Below are 17,248 nucleotides of genomic sequence, written 5' to 3' on the forward strand. Positions count from 1 at the left end.
TTGCATTTGAAAGGGCTTTGTATACTGTAAAATGCTAGTTAGTAGTGGTTGTTGAAATGAAAATTTGTTAAATTAAGGAATTCACTTACAATCACTCCATTGGGGTGGAGAATTTAGGGGCTGCCTGGAGAGCCAGCGTTCTGTTAGCTAGGCAGTGCCACTGACCCACCACAGAGGTGGGTATGGGGTCAAGGACGACCCCAATCAGGGCAGAAAGGACATACCTGCAAAACAACCCAGTGACCTTTCTTGGCAGCTAGGTCCAGCGCGGCCTCAGCCACGACCTCCTGTCCTTGCCCCAGAGACACGTTGTGAAAATTCCGATTGTTGAAGGTGTATCCGAGTTTTTTACCTAAAAGGAGTATGGAGTTGTCATTATTATCTCCTGTGTCTAATGATCTGTGTTGTTTTATGTTCAGAAGGAAGTGACACCTCCATACCACTCCTCAAACATAGGCGTGCCTGAACCCGGACCACGAGCCTCAGGTACTGATGCTTTTCCTTCACGGTGCAGGGGTGTGTGTGCGTGTGTGTGTGCGTGCGTGCATGCTACATTTCCAGCTTTTTGTTCCCAAATAAAAGGAAGCAGTTGTGCAGCCCCAAATTGCTTCACCCCTCCCTCCTCACTTAATCCCCAAGAAGGGGTAGAGGTGCTGCCACTCTTCTGCACAGCTTCCATTTGAAGGCCTGGATTGGTCCACTACCCTAGAGAGTGCTGATGGGAAAAGGCTCAAAGAGTAGCCAGCATGTGGGTGTGGCCCCTTCTGACTTGCTCTGTCCTCTGAATTTATGTTTTCCCTGAAACTTTACTGGGAGGTGTGGCCAGTAGGGGCAAGATTCAAGTAGCTTTGACTTCCTGTGCTTTACTCCACATTTACCTCCTTCCCTGTTACTCCCAACACATAGAAACATTTTATCTCATCATTTTTCATGAATTAGATTGAAGAGAGGCAAGAGGCAAGACAAGAAGGGGCGTGGTTGCATTGGTGTGAATGCTCTGTTGGATGTATCTCGATAACGTCTGTTGAATGTTGCTGGTGCCAGCAAGAGTAAGGGAACAGCTACACGAACATAAATATCAGAACCACATCACTGGAGCAAGGCCAGTGCTCATGCGTTGTTCTCCAAGCCCAAGAAAAACTACACAAAGAAATGACCTTAATATAGAGAACCAGTTCTGCTTGGACATCAGCTATTAGTGTGAAACAATAAAGTTTAGAGAAATTACATAATATTCTTTAGAGAAAAGAAAATCATAAAAATGTATTATACTGGGAAGGAATTGTTGGGCAATTTTTCTAGGAAGGTGGAGTACACAAGAGAAAAGAGGAGAAATTTAAAAAGAGAAAAAGAATAAAAATCTGTACTTAAAAATTTACTTTCAGGGGAACTAAAATTGAAGATGCAATCTGATACTTGTGCAAGAAAATTTTAAAAACCTGTCAACATCGGCTATTTATTTTAAACACTAAAAAAAGTATAGACTCTCAGTTGAAGCAGACAAAGCAAGATGATGATTTTTTGTAGTGAGGAATAGTTATTATAGATTCAACTGAGATGAACCCAAGAAATACCCTTATTAAACTATAAATCCCAGCTGGCAATAGATTTGATGTCCGTTTTAGAAGCAGGGGTATAGACAACTTATTCCAGAGAAAATACCAGGATAAAGATGCTGAGATTATTAGATATCATCGGTAACGTTTCTACTCACAAAAGAACCTATTTTTCTTTTCTTTACCAGCAAGAGAAAGATATGGGAAAAGAGAGGCTTAATGAAGACTAGTTTGAAATCTACAGACTGGAGGGACTTAGCGGCAAAGTCCAGCACTGCACAGACCAGCTAGGATCAGTCTGCATTAATCTAGGCTTGAGGCATGATGACAAGGCTGAGGAGAAAAAAATGGATCTCAGGATGCTGAGAAGCGGAAAAATTGATGGGGTTCGCACTGACTGAACACTCAGCCAAAGATAGCTGCACCTCATGCGAGCCTTGTGATGTGCTGAGGCACCCTTGCAGAGTCCTTCCATTTGCAACATTGAGACTCTCAAGATGCCTTGCTGGGTCATCAGCAAGCCACTCCAGCCAGCTATGTGCTCTTGGATTTTCATCTTTATATTGTTTGTGCTATGGCTTCCAAGCCTCCACCCCTACCACCTTTAACTCGTTTCCCTTTCTGATCTTCCTTCCAACCCTCCATCTGGTGGCGTCACCTGGAATCTTGCCCCATTGTAAACCTTGTTTAACGTCTTCACAGCATGCCTCTTCAACCTCCAGCTTCTTTGAGGACATTGCAACTTCTGTGGCCCTCTCCCTAGTTCCACATACCCATGGGGCTGGGAGGAAGGGGAACATTTTTCTAGCCTTCTCTTGCTACTTGCAGGCTATTTCTCCTCCCCCTCCATATAAAACCCTTTCTCTTCTTCTTCTTTTTTTTTTTTGAGGAAGATTGGTCCTGAGCTAACATCTGTTGCCAATCTTCCTCTTTTTCTTTTTTCTCCCCAAAGCCCCAATACATAGTTGTGTATCATGGTTGTAGAGTTGTAGCTCTTCTATGTGGGATGCTGCCTCAGCATGTCTTGATGAGCGGTGAGTATGTCCGTTCCCAGGATCTGAACCGGCAAACCCCAGGCCACTGAAGCGGAACACGTGAACTTAACTGCTAGGCCGCCGGGCCGGCCCCTCCTTTCTCTTTTAAAACACATGCCATCTGGCTATATTATCTACTAACTTTTATGTGCTCTGCATTGTACCAACTTCCCAGTGAGATTCGTTTTTCTTAAGGGCTTTGGAACATGGTTTAAAATCTTCCATACTTCCTGTTCCATCATTACCCTGGTAAATTTTAATGTCACTGTGGATGACTCAGCCAACATCTAGCCTCATGTTTCCTCATCTTCAAAGAACTTAATTCCACTCTATTTCTGTTACCCATTCCCATTGGCTGCACCCAGGACTTCACTATCACTGAGAACCGTCCCATGTCTAAAACGTTATTCGTTCATATCTGCTCATGACTATCACTTCCCACTGTCCAGCAGACTGTTCGCTCTCTTACTCACTTCTCACCTATTGTTCTACTTTAGTGAATGTCAGTCCATTGGCTCCTCTATTTTTCCTAATCTTCACCTTTACCTTTTATTTTAATATAAACCCAATAATCCTTAATTTGAGCCATGATCCTACAAAATCCTCAACTCCATTGACCATTCTATTTCTGTATCACCGAACTTCTGTAAAACTTCAACCTTGGACAAATCTAAGCATTAACAAAAGAGAAAAATAATACATTTGGTGAATTGGAGCCACCAAAAGTTCATGACTCTGAACTTCAATGCTCTTTGGTAATCTTTCCATGTGTTCAGAAATTGGCGACATTGTCCACTCCCCTCTTTCTTTAAACTTCCTAATGAACCCTACCCTTCTTATGCTCAGCACTTTGCTTCACTCTCTACTTCCCTGAGAAAATATATACCATTGGTTAGAAACTCCTTCATTTCACTGCCACTTTATCTGCACCTCTGTGCATCCCTATTATGTGTCTATCCCTGCACATTCCCGTTTCAACGGAAGAGGTGCCCTCCTGCTGCCCATCCCTCATCTCTTCTCCAAATCTCATCTCTTCTTCTATCCTCAACCTTTATCTCTCTAGTCATTCTCCCACTTGCTGGCACATGAACAAATGAGTCTTTCTCAACACAAAAAATAATACTCCACCAATCTTGAAGCTGCTCTCTAAGGACTGCACTTGCTCCAACCTAGCCAACTTTCAACTGACTCTTAAAAAAAAAGAGAATGGGGCCGGGAACAATGAAAAAGAGAATCTAAGCAAAGTGTTGATAATCTGGCTGTAAAGACACTAAACTGAAAACTGTTTCTTCGAGCACACCTAGTAGCAGGCCTATAGAAATCTAAGTGAGCTCATGGTTCTGACTAGCACACTGGAAAGAGAAAAAGGAGGCAGTGGAAGGCAAAGGTGGTAGACATAGCTTCTTTCTGATCACAAAATGGAAATGACAGAATTCATTTCGTCAAAGCCAGCTCACTGGACAAAGGAGGATGGAGACCAAGCAAGATCATGCTAGAGTCAAGTGAAAGAAAGACCAGAGATCCCTGTGTAACGGCAGAAAGTGGAAGTTCCTCTTTTGGGAGGGCCAAAGATGAAGCTAGGCTTTGAAAGGATGTGACAAAAGGATGTAAAGGAAGGAACAAACTGAGCTGCCTCAAAGCACAAACGAATCATCGTCATCATTGTAATGCCATCAATGCTACCATACTTTTAACGCTTCAAAGCCTTCTCACATGTGAGATTTCATTTTTATCCTCACAGTAACCCTAGGAGGAAGGTATTATGGATGATTGGAAACAATAAGGGATTGCTTTTAGATGAAGCAAAAGCAAAAATAAACGTGCAAATAAGGAAGCACGGCTCATTCAGGAAGAAGGTGATGAGAAAAAGAGAGAGAAGGAGGGACAAATTAAAGAGCTGTTAAAGGATTAATCCGAGAAAGCAAGAAGGAAAGCAGTGGGGGTGGGTGGCGGCAGGTTTCATGTTAAAACAGAGGCCAAGAAAAGTGGATGGAATTTCCTCTTCCTTCTCTTCCTCCTCCTCCTCCTCCACCTCCTTCTGCTTCTGCAAAATTGTTGAGGAAGGGAAATCTTGGAGGAGATTAAGAGACACGAAAGTGGCAGAAAAGCATAGATTCCTAATCAAGGGTCAATGGATGAGCTTCAGGGGCTTAGAAAACTCCCAAAATCATCCACAGAATTTTATTTGTCTTGGGTTCATGCATTTGGGGATGGTGGGGGTGGAAGGATGACGAGGGAACAAATCTTTCATCTGGCAATCAGGGTTTTAAAATCCTATCCAATATTAAGAACTGCCATGATGAAACAAAGGGATAGAGAAAGGAAGGAGTTAAGAACATAAGTCACATACTCAAAGATAGGAAAGGATGCCAAGCTTTGTAAGAGTCTAAATGGAGTAAAACAGTGAACTGTCTGATGCAGAGACTCTGCCTAAGCATGAAGACAGTTAGTTTACTTAATAAGCTGGGGCTAGGGGAAATAGGGGAAAGCATTTGAGTCAGTCACGTGGATTCCAAACTTGAGAACAGAAGCCCATCAGGCAAACTGGTTAGATCCAAGATGCAGAAAATATGGATGTCACCAGAGCATATGTTCTAAATGGGTGAATTAGAAAATAAATCAAACCATCAAGAAGGCAGGGAGGGAGGAAGAGAGAGAGAAAGAGGCACAGGTGCCTAAGTGATCTCTAGCTGATGAACAGCAATATTGCCTCTGGTAAGGAAATATGCGATAAGATTAAGCCAAGGGCAGGGCTGAGATAGTGTATTCAGAGACAAATAACCAATATGGATCAGGAAGGGTCAAGCTTGCCTGAAATGACAGAAAGCTTCACACTACATGATGGAATAGTTGAAGGTCAATTGGCAAAGAACAGTAGGAAATTGCTCATAAACAGGGCATATAAAAGCTTCCAAAAAGGAAAATATTGAATAAAAATGAGGAAACTAGATTTGTCAATATGAAAGGAATAAAAACTTCCAGGAGACAGAAAGAATACAGACCTCTATAAAAGGGTGAAAGTCAAGAAAAACTTGGCAATGACAACAATCCTGATGATATTCATTCATCATTTGTTTCTTAATTCATTCCACAAATATTTACTGGGCACTTGTCTGTGCTGGTTATGCTATTATGCACTGGTAAGAAAATGATGAGCAAGATAACACAGTCCCTGACCTCAAAGATCTTAGTGACAAGCAGGTAGGCACACATAAGTTAAAATTATAAAAGAAAGATTTAATTAGAATTGTATTAAATGCTCTGAAGCAAATATATGTATAATGGGGAACCAAATGGTCTTGTGAGGAGAAGGTCAGGAGAGGATGATACCTGCAGGATGAGTAGGCAGTGGATTGTTGAAGAGTTGGGGAGAAGTATTTCAGGGCTTGTGAAAATGCCCTAGGTCAGGAAGGTTTATGCTTTGACTGAGGATCTAAAAGGGCTGTGTGGCTGGAGTAGAGTGAGCTTGGGGGAAGATAAGATCCAAGGCTGGACAGAAAGGCCAGGCCATGCAGGCCACATAGATCATGTTAATGGTGTTGGACCTTACCTTAGGAACAATGGGAAGTCACTAGAGAGTTTTAAATAGGAGAGCGTCAAGATCAGATCTGAGATTTAGCAAGATGACTCTGGCTGCAGAGTAGCAAAAGATTGCAGGCAGGGGGAGAAGAGTGGGGATGAGTTAGGAGGCTATTGTGATAGTCCCAGTGAGAGATTACAGTGACTCAGACTAGGGTAGGGAGGCAGCAATGAAGATAGAAACAATTAGACGATTTGAAACATATTTAGGAGGTAGAATCAATAGGACTAAATGTGGTGGGTGGAGGAGGAGGCGACTGGTTCCCAGGTTTCCAGCATGAGCAACTTGGTGAATGGTGGTGGCATTTACCAAAAATAATAAAGCAACATTTCTGGAGATAAAGAGAGGTATGACTCTTCCACTTGAAATGGCACGCTGAGTGTTGAGCAGATGAATGAAAAAGACCAAAACCTAACACAGCTCGTGAAATTTCAGAATACAGAGCAGAGAGATGATTCTAAAGTTTCAAAGGAATAAAAATAGGTCACCAACAAAGAAACAAGGAAAGAATAGCATCCTACTGGCATATGACCTCTCATGAACAAAACTGATTTCTAGAAGACAACTGAACAATGTGGACACATTCTGAGTAAAAATCATTTTGGACCTAGCAAAACTATCAAACAAGTATATGGGCAACACTGAAGTCTTTTTAGAAACCCAAGGATTCAGAAATTTTACATCCTGTGATTTTTTTCTGTTGACTTTGCTAGCAAAACTAGGGTGGAAGTTGAAAATAAAAGACATGAGATACAAACATAGTAGAACTAAACTAGAACATAAAGAAAATAAGTCCCAGGACGATAATTTCCTATAAGGTTAAAGTATAATCTATTTCAGAACAGGATGTAAGTGAGATCTAGGTAGAGTATTTTCAACAAGAGTTAAGTGGATTCTATTCAATATATGGAATGAATAAGAAGTTTGAGATATTAATGATAAGAGTAAAGGGGACATTTATTTCTTCTCCCACGGACAAAGAAAAGGCATTTAGAAACTCCAGAAAAAACTAAAAACTATCTAAGAAAATTATCATCTAAGTATGAAGCAAACTGAAATTTCAATCTTTATGCTGAGAACATTCACTTTTGAGAGACCCCTAGAGATTATGACATTGGAACCATAAAGAAGAAAATGTAATCCTAGCATATTTATTTGCCTCTGTAGTGAATAATATGTATATATTAATTATGATATAAATGCTGTTTATTGGTTTTCAAATATTATAATTAGCTCATAGACTAGGCATGAAAAAAGTTAATAATGGTAACAGAGTAGAATAAATATATATCTATCCTTGACTGTGTAAAATAAAAGCATAGCTAATACTAGTTAGAAAATGGAAGCCTAATCTTACATAGAGGTAAGTCAAGAGAAATTATCTAAAATTCATGGAACAAAAAATTGTTTTAGTAACAACATTTAAGTTAACATAGTAGAAGAACTAAACATTTTAATACAGATATCAAAATTTTGGAGGTATTTGCCAACAAATTTGATAATTTAGATGAAATGGAAAAATTCCTAGAAAGAAAAAAATTACCAAAACTGACTCAAAGAAAAATAAAAAATCTGAATAGACGCATAATAAGTGAAGCGATCGAACTAGTAATTTAAAAACTTCCCACTAACAAAAGCTCAGGCCCAGGTGGCTTCATCTCTGAATTCCACCAAACATTCATGAAGAATTAATACCAATCCTTCACAAAATCTTCTAAAAAATATAAGAGAAAAGAAAACTTCCTGACTCATTCTGATGTATAGATTACTAGTTTTCTTATCCTGATACCCAACCAAACCAGACAAGGACATCACAAGGAAAGAGAACAATAGGTCAACATCCCTTCTGAATATAGATGTAAAAATCCTCAACAAAATATTAGCAAATTGAATCCAGCAACATGTAAAAATTATTATACACCAGGACCAAGTGGGATCACAAGAATGCAAGGTTGGCTTAACTTCCAAAAATCAATTAATGTAATACGTAATGTAATATTAATAGAATAAAGGACAAAACAATATTATCATCTCAATGGATGCAGAAAAAGCATTTTACAAAATCCAACACATTTTCACGATATAAGGGAAAAATTCAACAAACTAGGAGTAGAAGGCAGCTTCCTTAATCAAATAAAGGACAATCTACAAAAAACCCACAGCTAACATCATACTTAATGGTGAAGACCGAATGATTTTCCTCTAAGATTAGGAACACGACAAGGATGTTCGAGCTTGCCATTTCTATTTAATATTATATTAGAAATTCTAGCCAGGGCAATTAGGCAAGAAAATGAAATAAAAAGGCATCCAGATTGGAAAGGAAGAAGTAAAACTACCTCTATTCATAGATGACATAATCTTGTCATCTTTATAAAATCCTAAGGAATTCGCTAAAAAACTATGAAAACTAATAAACAAGTTCAGCAAGGCTGCAGGATAGAAGATCGATATACAAAAATATACAAAAATCACTAGCAATGAACATTACAAAAATGAAATTAAGAAAACAATGCGACTTAGAATGGAATCAAGAAGAATAAAATACTGAGGAATAAATTTAACTAAAGAAATGCAAGACTTGCACACCAAAAACTACAAAACATTGTTAAAAGAAATGAAAGAGGATCTAAATAAACGGAAAGACATTCTATGTTCATGGATCAGAAGACTTAATATTGTTAAGACAATACTCCCTAGATTGATCTACATCTTCAGTGCAATCCGTATTGAAATCATAGCTACTTTCTTTTTTTAACAGAAATTGACAAGCTTATCCTAAAACTTATATGGAAATGCAAGAGATCTACAGTAGCCCAAACAATCTTGAAAAACACCAAATTTGGTGGACCCACACTTCCTGATTTCATGAGTTAATACAAAGCTATAGTAATTAAGGCTGTTACTGGCATACAAATAGACATATAGATCAGTGGAACAGAATTAAGAGTCCAGAAATAAACTCTTATGTTTATGGTCAACTGATTTTCAACAAGGGTGCCAAGGCAATTTAATTAGGAAAGAATAGGCTTTTCAACAAATGATGCAGAGACAAATGGATATCCACATGCTAAAGGATGAAGGTGGTCCCCTTCCTCACACCATACACAAAAATTAACTCAAAATGGATCATAGACCTAAATGTAATAGTTAAGCCATAAAACTCTTGGAAGAAAGCATAGGAGAGTAAATCTTTGTGATCTTGATTTGACAATGGTTTTTTAGATACAATATCAAAGCACAAGTGACTAAAGGAAAAAAATAGATAAGCTGGACTTTAAAAAAATTGAAAACTTTTGTGCTTCAAAGGACACCCTCAAAAAAGTGAAAAGAAAACCCACAGAATGGGATAAAGTATTTGCAAATCTTATATCTGATAAGGAAGTTCTATCCAGAATATATAAAGAACTCTCACAACTCAACAATAAAAAGACAACTCAATTTAAAAAATGGACAAAGGATTTGAAAAGACATTTCTCCAAAGAAGATACCTGAATAGCCAATAAGCACATGAAAAGATGCTTAAAATCATTTGGGAAATGAAAATCCAAACCACATTGAGCTACTACTTCATACCAACTATAGTGGCTATAATTTAAAGATGGAAATAGGAACCCCATACATTGCAGGAGGGAATGTAAAATGGTGCAGTTCCTTTGGAAAACAGCTTGGTAATTTCTCAAAAAATTGAACATAAAGTTACCATATGACCCAGCAATTTTACTCCTAAGTATATATTCAAGAGAATTGAGAACACGCCCTCGTGTACATGGATGTTCATAGCAGTGTTATTCTCAATAACCAAAAGAGGAATGAGCCCAAATGTCCATCATCTGATGAATAGATAAATAAACTATGGTATAGCCATACAATGGACTGTTATCAGCCATAAAAAGGAATGAAGTTCTGATAGATGCTGCAACGTGGGTGAACCTTGAAAACATTACGCGAAGTGAAAGAAGCCAGCCACAAAAGACCACATAGCATATGATTTTTTAATAGGAAATTTCCAGAATAGGCACATCTTTAGAGACAGAAAGTAAACTGGCGATGACTAGGACTGGGAGGTGGTGGGATGAAATACAGAGTGATTGCTAATAGATGCAGGGTTTCTTTTTGGGTAGACAAAATTTTCTAAAATTAGATTGTGGTGACGGTTGCATAGTCTTGTGAAAATATTAACAAACATTCTATTGTATACTTTAAATGGGTGAATTTATGGCAATTATATCTCAGTAACTTTTAAAAATTTGAGAAAAAGAGGAGAGTTTTGTGGGCAGTAATGGGAGCTAAATTCTTATTTTTCATATCAGGGAATAAATAGATACCTAAAATTGATAAATTCAGAAATAGTGATATAAGATTATTAGCAGGAAACAGAGAAGTAACTACAGGAAGACTAAATTCAGAAATGGGCAAAAGCACAGAGTCTGGGAAGGGGCTCTGGGTACGGGGAGGGCTGGAGCTGGGAACTGTTGCTTTTCATTTTAAATTCTTATTATCTATATTAAAAAAATATGTGCAAGTGTTACTTGAAATTTTTAGGAGACTACAAAAATATACATTAAATTAGTGAATATGATAATTCTTTCCCTTACACAGATCTTATCCATCCTTTAGGGCCAAGTTAGCTTCATCTCAACTAACCCCAAACACCAGGCATATGCTATACAGTCCTTTCCTCACATAATGAATATACTGCTGATGGACTTGTATTACATGGTCTGGATTCTTACCTATAAAGTCCTGGCTCTATAAAAACCTGTCGGGTCTTTATTTAACTTTGTGAAATGTTGTAGTTTTGCTAGTTTTATAGTTTTGATTAATTAGTCATTCATTTTCTCATTCCTTCATTTAACATAAATATTTGCTGAGTACTCATCACATGAAATGCACAGTGCTAGGAACTGGGGATACAAAGGTGAAAAGAACACCTATTCCTAAGGAGCTCTCACTCTCACAGGAAGACACAATAGTCACTAGACAATTACGATGGGATATACACAAAGAAGGGTACCCTAGAACCACATGGGAGGGGAATCTAGCATCTTGGAAGTCAGGTAGGGCTTCCTGGAGGTGGTGACATTGAAATTGGTATCTGAAGGATGAGGAGAGGCTAGCCTGGTGAAGGGGATGTGGGAGGGGAAACAGCATATTTTGGAAAAAGGAATGGCTACTGCGTAGAGTGCAAAGGAGGGGAGAAGGGAAATGCAGGCAGAATAACAAGCCCCCAAAGACGCCCATGTCCTAATCCTCACAACCTGTGAATATGGCAAAAGGGACTCTGCAGATGTGATTAAATTAAGGACCTTGAGATAGGGAGATTATCCTGGATTATCTGAGTGGGCCCAACAGAATGATAGGGGGTCCTTAAGAGGAAAAGAAAGAGGCAGTAACACCCATTGATGACTTCTGACCTCTAGAGCTATGCTCAATTGACCATAAATGTAAGAGTTTATTTCTGGACTCTTAATTCTATTCCACTGAGCCATATGTCTATTTGTATGCCTGTTACAGTCTTGATTACTATAGCTTTGTATTAACCTATGAAATCAGGAAGTTTGAATTCACCAAATTTGATCTTTTTCAAGATTGTTTGGGCTATTAAAGGTCTCTTGCATTTCCATATAACTTTTAGGATAAGCTTGTCAATTTCTGTTCAATAAAGAAAGTAGCTAGGATTTCAATAGAGGTTGCACTGAAGATGTAGGTCAATCTAGGGAGTATTGTCTTAACAGTATTGTCTTCTGATCCATGAACATAGAATGTTTTTCCGTTTATTTACATCTTCTTTCATTTCTTTAAACAATGTTTTGTAGTTTTTGGTGTATGATAATAAATTTGTGTTATTTTAAGCCTCTCAGTTTGGGGTGATTTGTGCCAGTGGCAGTAGGAAAGCCATAATGGGAAGTAGCCTGGAGAAATAGGGAGGGACTGGATGACGAAATTCCCTGTAAGCCACGTTAAGAAGCTTGGACTTTATTCGGAGGGCAAGAGGACCCTGTGAAAGGATTGTACTTGTATTTCAAAAAGATTGCTCCAGCTACAGTAAGGGGAATAGGTGGGTGGAGGGACAAGGTCTCCTCAAGAACCCGCTACTGTGATTCCACCTTATATAGCCCAGAGTGGTCCTTTCTCTGGTGATGGTCCCCTGGTATTGGTTCAGCAATGATCCTGACTTCTGTGTGGTTAGCAAATACAGAGGATTGTGTAATGAGCCTTGAGTCAGAAAAAGAGAAACCAACAGACACAAAGAGTGAAAATTCATGGAGTTGGTGCAGCTTTGGCTCCAAGTTGAGGTTTTCTCACCATGATTTTCCACGTCCTTCAGTGGGTCCACCCCTGGAGACAGGATAAAAAACATGGGAGTGGCTGGTCCTGATTCCTCATATGAGGTTGCAAAGTCTAGTGCTCTTCCCACAACGTATTTGCTTCCTAACTTCTCCTCAACAAAATCTCTGCCAGAAAAAAAAGTACACATATGTATATCAGTCACAAAATAATAACAATGGAGAAATGGAGGCCTATAGAAATGGAAGGATGTGCTCAAGGTCATGGGCTTGGTAGTTACAGAGCTAGGACCAACTCTAAGTTCACTACTTATTAATTAAGTCAACACTTAGACCTGTGCTGCGAGTTGCCAGCCTGCTCACTTAGATCAGGGCTCCTTCTGAATCCCCATCCATCCCAGCCACCGCTGACCCCTCTGTGAAGCCTGGCTGTCCTGTCGCATCACCTCCATCCATCAGAAGACTGCCAGGACCAATGCCTCTGAAAGCTTGCAGGCAGCTAAATCCTCCACACTTCATATTCCTGCGATCCTCCCTTCCTATCCGAGATTTAAGGCCTGCCAGTCTTCTATTCCCTCATGTTCTGTCATTCTCTGTGTCTCCTTTCATCTTACGCCACTTACTAATGTTCCTTTCCAAAGTGTCCCATTTATGCTAAACAAAACCTTGTAGCTAAAAGCACTTACTGACCATCCAGCCCAACTCCTGGCCTAAACTCTTCCCCCAGGACACTATTTTCCCTGTAGCTTTCTCAACTGGGCTCATTCTCCTACATCTGACCTATCCTGGATAGGGAGGTGGGATCATGGTCCTGCTCACTGAGGACTGCTATTTCCAAACCACTACTTTTCCATTCTTGTGGCTCCATTGAGACCCAGTTCCCCTGGCTGTATCACCACTATTGTACATCAATGTCATCTAGTGTTCCTTTGGTCACTCTACTCATTCACTGAACACTTGGACACTTGGCTCACGGATTTTCTCTCCACCAGCCTGAGTGACATCAACCTTCATGTGGATAATCCTCCAGATTCTTAACAATCTTCATTTCTTCCCCACTTCAGCCACCTGACTCCATGGCCACACTCTCATCCTTGTCATTACTTGAGAACTTTTTTTATATCTGAAACCATAAATGCAAACATCCCACTCTCTGACTAAACCTTCTATTAGCAATTTAGCAACTTACCCTTTCTTCACCTATTCTTTGCCTCTATTGGTGTCACTACAAATGCAGGATTTTCAGTATTGTGGCCTCCTGGGTTTTTTTTTTTAGTCATTGTCTTGTTCTCTTTACCTCTTTCCTATCCAGTGCAGACTTCATGACCTATAACTTCTTTTTTTTTTTTTGTAAAGATTTTATTTATTTATTCCCACCCCCCACAAAGCCCCAGTAGATAGTTGTACGTCATAGCTGCACATCCTTCTAGTTGCTGTATGTGGGACGCGGCCTCAGCATGGCCGGAGAAGCGGTGCATCGGTGCGTGCCCGGGATCCGAACCCCGGCCGCCAGCAGCGGAGCGCGTGCATTTAACCGCTAAGCCACGGAACCGGCCCTAACTTCTTTTTTTTAAAAAAAAAACTTTATTGAGGTTCAATAGACATACCATAAAATACACCCATTTTGAGTGTACTATTCAATAATTTTTAATAAGTTTACTTAATTGTAATTGTACTTCACCATAATCCAGTTTTAGAATATTTTCATCATGCCAATAAGATTCCTCATGCCCATTTAGATAATTCTTATTCCCACCCTCCAGCCCCAGGCAACTACTAATCTGCTTCCTGTCTCTATTATTATGACTTCTAAAATCATTCTCTTGCCAATATCCTCACCTCCGTTGCCTAACTCTTGTTCCGACACACCAACTTGTAATGATCCATGCTCTGGATCAACTTAACCCTGAATCTACACCTGGGATGCTGCTGTAGAAAACAATCCAATGTTGAAGACTGGTGCCAATACAAGTGCAAGATCTTAACTAGGTGGGCCCACACAAACTCAACTGATGATCTTGCTTCCTACTTCTGGGAGAAAATGGAAGTCATCAGACAAAATCCTTCTCAATTTTCTGTCATCCTTCTATCACCTTAACTATAGCCATATCTGTCTCTTTTTCTTCTTTGTGATAAAAGAGATGTTCTTCCTGCTAAGCATGATCCTTCCCTCTGTTCTCTGGATCCCATCATCTCCTACCACATTAGATGTGACCAGAATTCTTCTCAATGCTGATATTGATAAGTATCACTTTCCAAACTGTCCACTTAGGTATTAAGAAAATACATGGCAAAACAGAGCAACAGGCCTCATGGGATTTTGGATGTTGGCACAAAGGCTCCTACTACTATAAACACATGACCTTTGTGCTCAGCCCTGCTGAGATTGCCCGATGCCTGTCCTGGGCCTGCCCACCATCCCCTGTTCCCTACCGCATGGCATAGGTCATCCGGTCAGGCCGCATGGCTCTCATCATGCAGAGGCGCTGCAGGCCTGTCTTGTTCTTCCACTCCTGTGGGAACTTCTCCTTCTCGGGACATTCTGATTCCACAAACTTTTTCCAGCTCTTGGCAGATCCCTCAATGTCCCGATCCAGGTTATAGAATTCTTCCATTGATGAAAGTGCCTGGAAAATTTCAGAGAATCTTGCTCTAAAATGCAGTTTCTCCAGAAAGCTGTCATGCGCATTGTGTTGGGGGTTGAAGGACAAGATGATATTATAGACATAATTCTGTCTCATTTGTATTCTTATCTTGAGCCTTGGATCTACCCCCAGGTAAACTCAAGGAATAGGAAGGATTTTGATTATCTCACCTTCAGCAAATTGCCCCAATAACATGCAAGGTTTAGCAAATAAAGTGTTCGTGTTATTATCAGTAGTATAGACTGAGCAGCACCGGCCTACAGGGTATTACTTGGAAAGATGGACAAGACGGGATGCCATGATTTTTCTGGTCATGGTTCCCAGATACTTTAAGTCTTTGACTTCTCCCTTTCATCCCCATATTCACTCTGCCAGCAACTCCCGTCAATTCCTCTCTCAAAATGTCTCCAGAATCACTGACTTTGTGTTAATGCCAACTCTAAAATTTCCATGAGTTGCCTGTTTCCATAAGGATTAAGTCCAAATGTGTAACTTGGTAATCAAATCTCATTTACTGCTCCTCTCCAATCCACCCAGTTAACCAGCTAGCTTACTTCCCTCCCACTCTTGCCTGCTCCCAACCTTGGAAATTTGCCAGACTCATTCCCTACTCAATTCCTTGTTCACACTATTATCACCAAGTGAAAGGTCCTGTTCTCTATCAAATTCTACTCCTTCCTATTCTTGCACTGGTAATGATTATCATTTGTTAAGTTTCTACAAGTTGTTCAAGTCCAGTTCAAAATCAACAACTTCCCACAGGTACATCCTCTCTAACCTAGAACACATAGCCCTCCCACCCTTTTTTTGAGGACCACCTAGAACTACTCACAGAGTTGATATCTTTAACAAAGAGACTGACTCAATTTTTAGATGTTTGACTGCTGATAGCTTTTAAGCCTTATCCCTCCCTCTTCCTCTTCTGATCCACATCTGGGCAAGCTGATAAGTAAGCCTAGATACTCCCTCCTATGGTGCTGGAGGGAAGTTGTACCACGCAAGCCCCTGCCCATGCGCAGGAACTCTCACCCTGGCCCCACTCTACCTACCATAAAAACTCCAAACTCTCTCAAGCCATTTTCAGACTGCTCGGGAGCTCTCCTGCTCTCTCAGAAAGTCTCATTATGTGAGCAGCAAACTTTTTCACACTCTCTTAGGTACGTGTGTGGCATCATCAGTCTTGACATCAGAACCAAATTTTGGGAGGGGCTCCATCCTGTTTCTTCAGAGTGCCCACATAAACATCACTCACTTAGACAATTAGTTACCTGCAGCCTTTCCATTCTTACTCAACTCTGCCTGGATGTTTCATCTCTCCAATGAGAGCACAATGCCATGAATTTTAAGGAACTCATACATTTTGTTATTCGAATTCATTCATTCATTTGATATTTATTGAAAGTGTACTACATGCCAGGTACATGGGAATACAAAGGTGAACAAAAAAAGATACATGCCTTCAAGGAGCTCACAATCCTAAGCTAAAGAGAAAGAGGAGATGAGGGAGGCCTTGGTAGTTATGAAGAATTCTGTTGGGCAGAGATAGAGGTCAAGAGAGGGGAAGGACATTTTATGGGGAAGGATCAACAAGAGCCAAAGCCTGGAGGGGGGAGAGTGTGGGATATGATAGAAAGCAGTATGATTGCAGTAGGGACGTCTTATAGGCGACAAGGAGAAGCTAAAGATGGAGGAGGATATATACATTTGACCTGGTCTTGCCTATGCTCTTCTCTTGTGTGGATGAACACATGTCCTGTCTTCACATGCCCTTTCACATGGGCTCTGTGGCTTCCCAACTTCACCCGGACCCCTGAGAGCAGGGAACGTACCCTCATTCGCGCCCAGAAGTGGTGTGGAGTGGTGTGTAGGATGGTGGAGGAGGCGCCAGAAGACGAGAGCTCTGGTCCCAGTGCCACCTCTTATGACTTGAAGCCTGTTTTTAAACCTTTGTGGGCTTTGATTTTTCTTATTTGGAAAATGAGGCCAAGTCATCGTTGTCTGCATAGCTCATACTCTAATGCAGATATGGTGCTTCGAGGACGATGAAGCTCTCCCTGTGCTTTGTCGGGGCTCCTATAGTTACTGAATTGCAATTGCTGGTTGACTTGTCTGTTACTCCCACAAGATTGTGAGTTCCCTGCGG

General features: G+C 40.3%; 1 protein-coding gene across 1 annotated transcript in view; it reads right to left on the reverse strand.

Moving 5' to 3' along the window:
- Positions 1 to 17,248, reverse strand: part of DNAH9 (dynein axonemal heavy chain 9) — a 305,906-nt gene that overhangs the window by 37,800 nt on the left and 250,858 nt on the right. Inside the window, exons 60-62 of the mRNA XM_058559699.1 lie at positions 14,894 to 15,087; positions 12,480 to 12,628; positions 225 to 352 (exon numbers count right to left, since the gene is read on the reverse strand). Of these exons, the coding sequence (XP_058415682.1) occupies positions 225 to 352; positions 12,480 to 12,628; positions 14,894 to 15,087 (471 nt within the window). The remainder of the gene's footprint in view (positions 1 to 224; positions 353 to 12,479; positions 12,629 to 14,893; positions 15,088 to 17,248) is intronic.

This window comes from Diceros bicornis, chromosome 18 (assembly GCF_020826845.1).
Source record: "Diceros bicornis minor isolate mBicDic1 chromosome 18, mDicBic1.mat.cur, whole genome shotgun sequence".
NCBI lineage: Eukaryota > Metazoa > Chordata > Mammalia > Perissodactyla > Rhinocerotidae > Diceros > Diceros bicornis.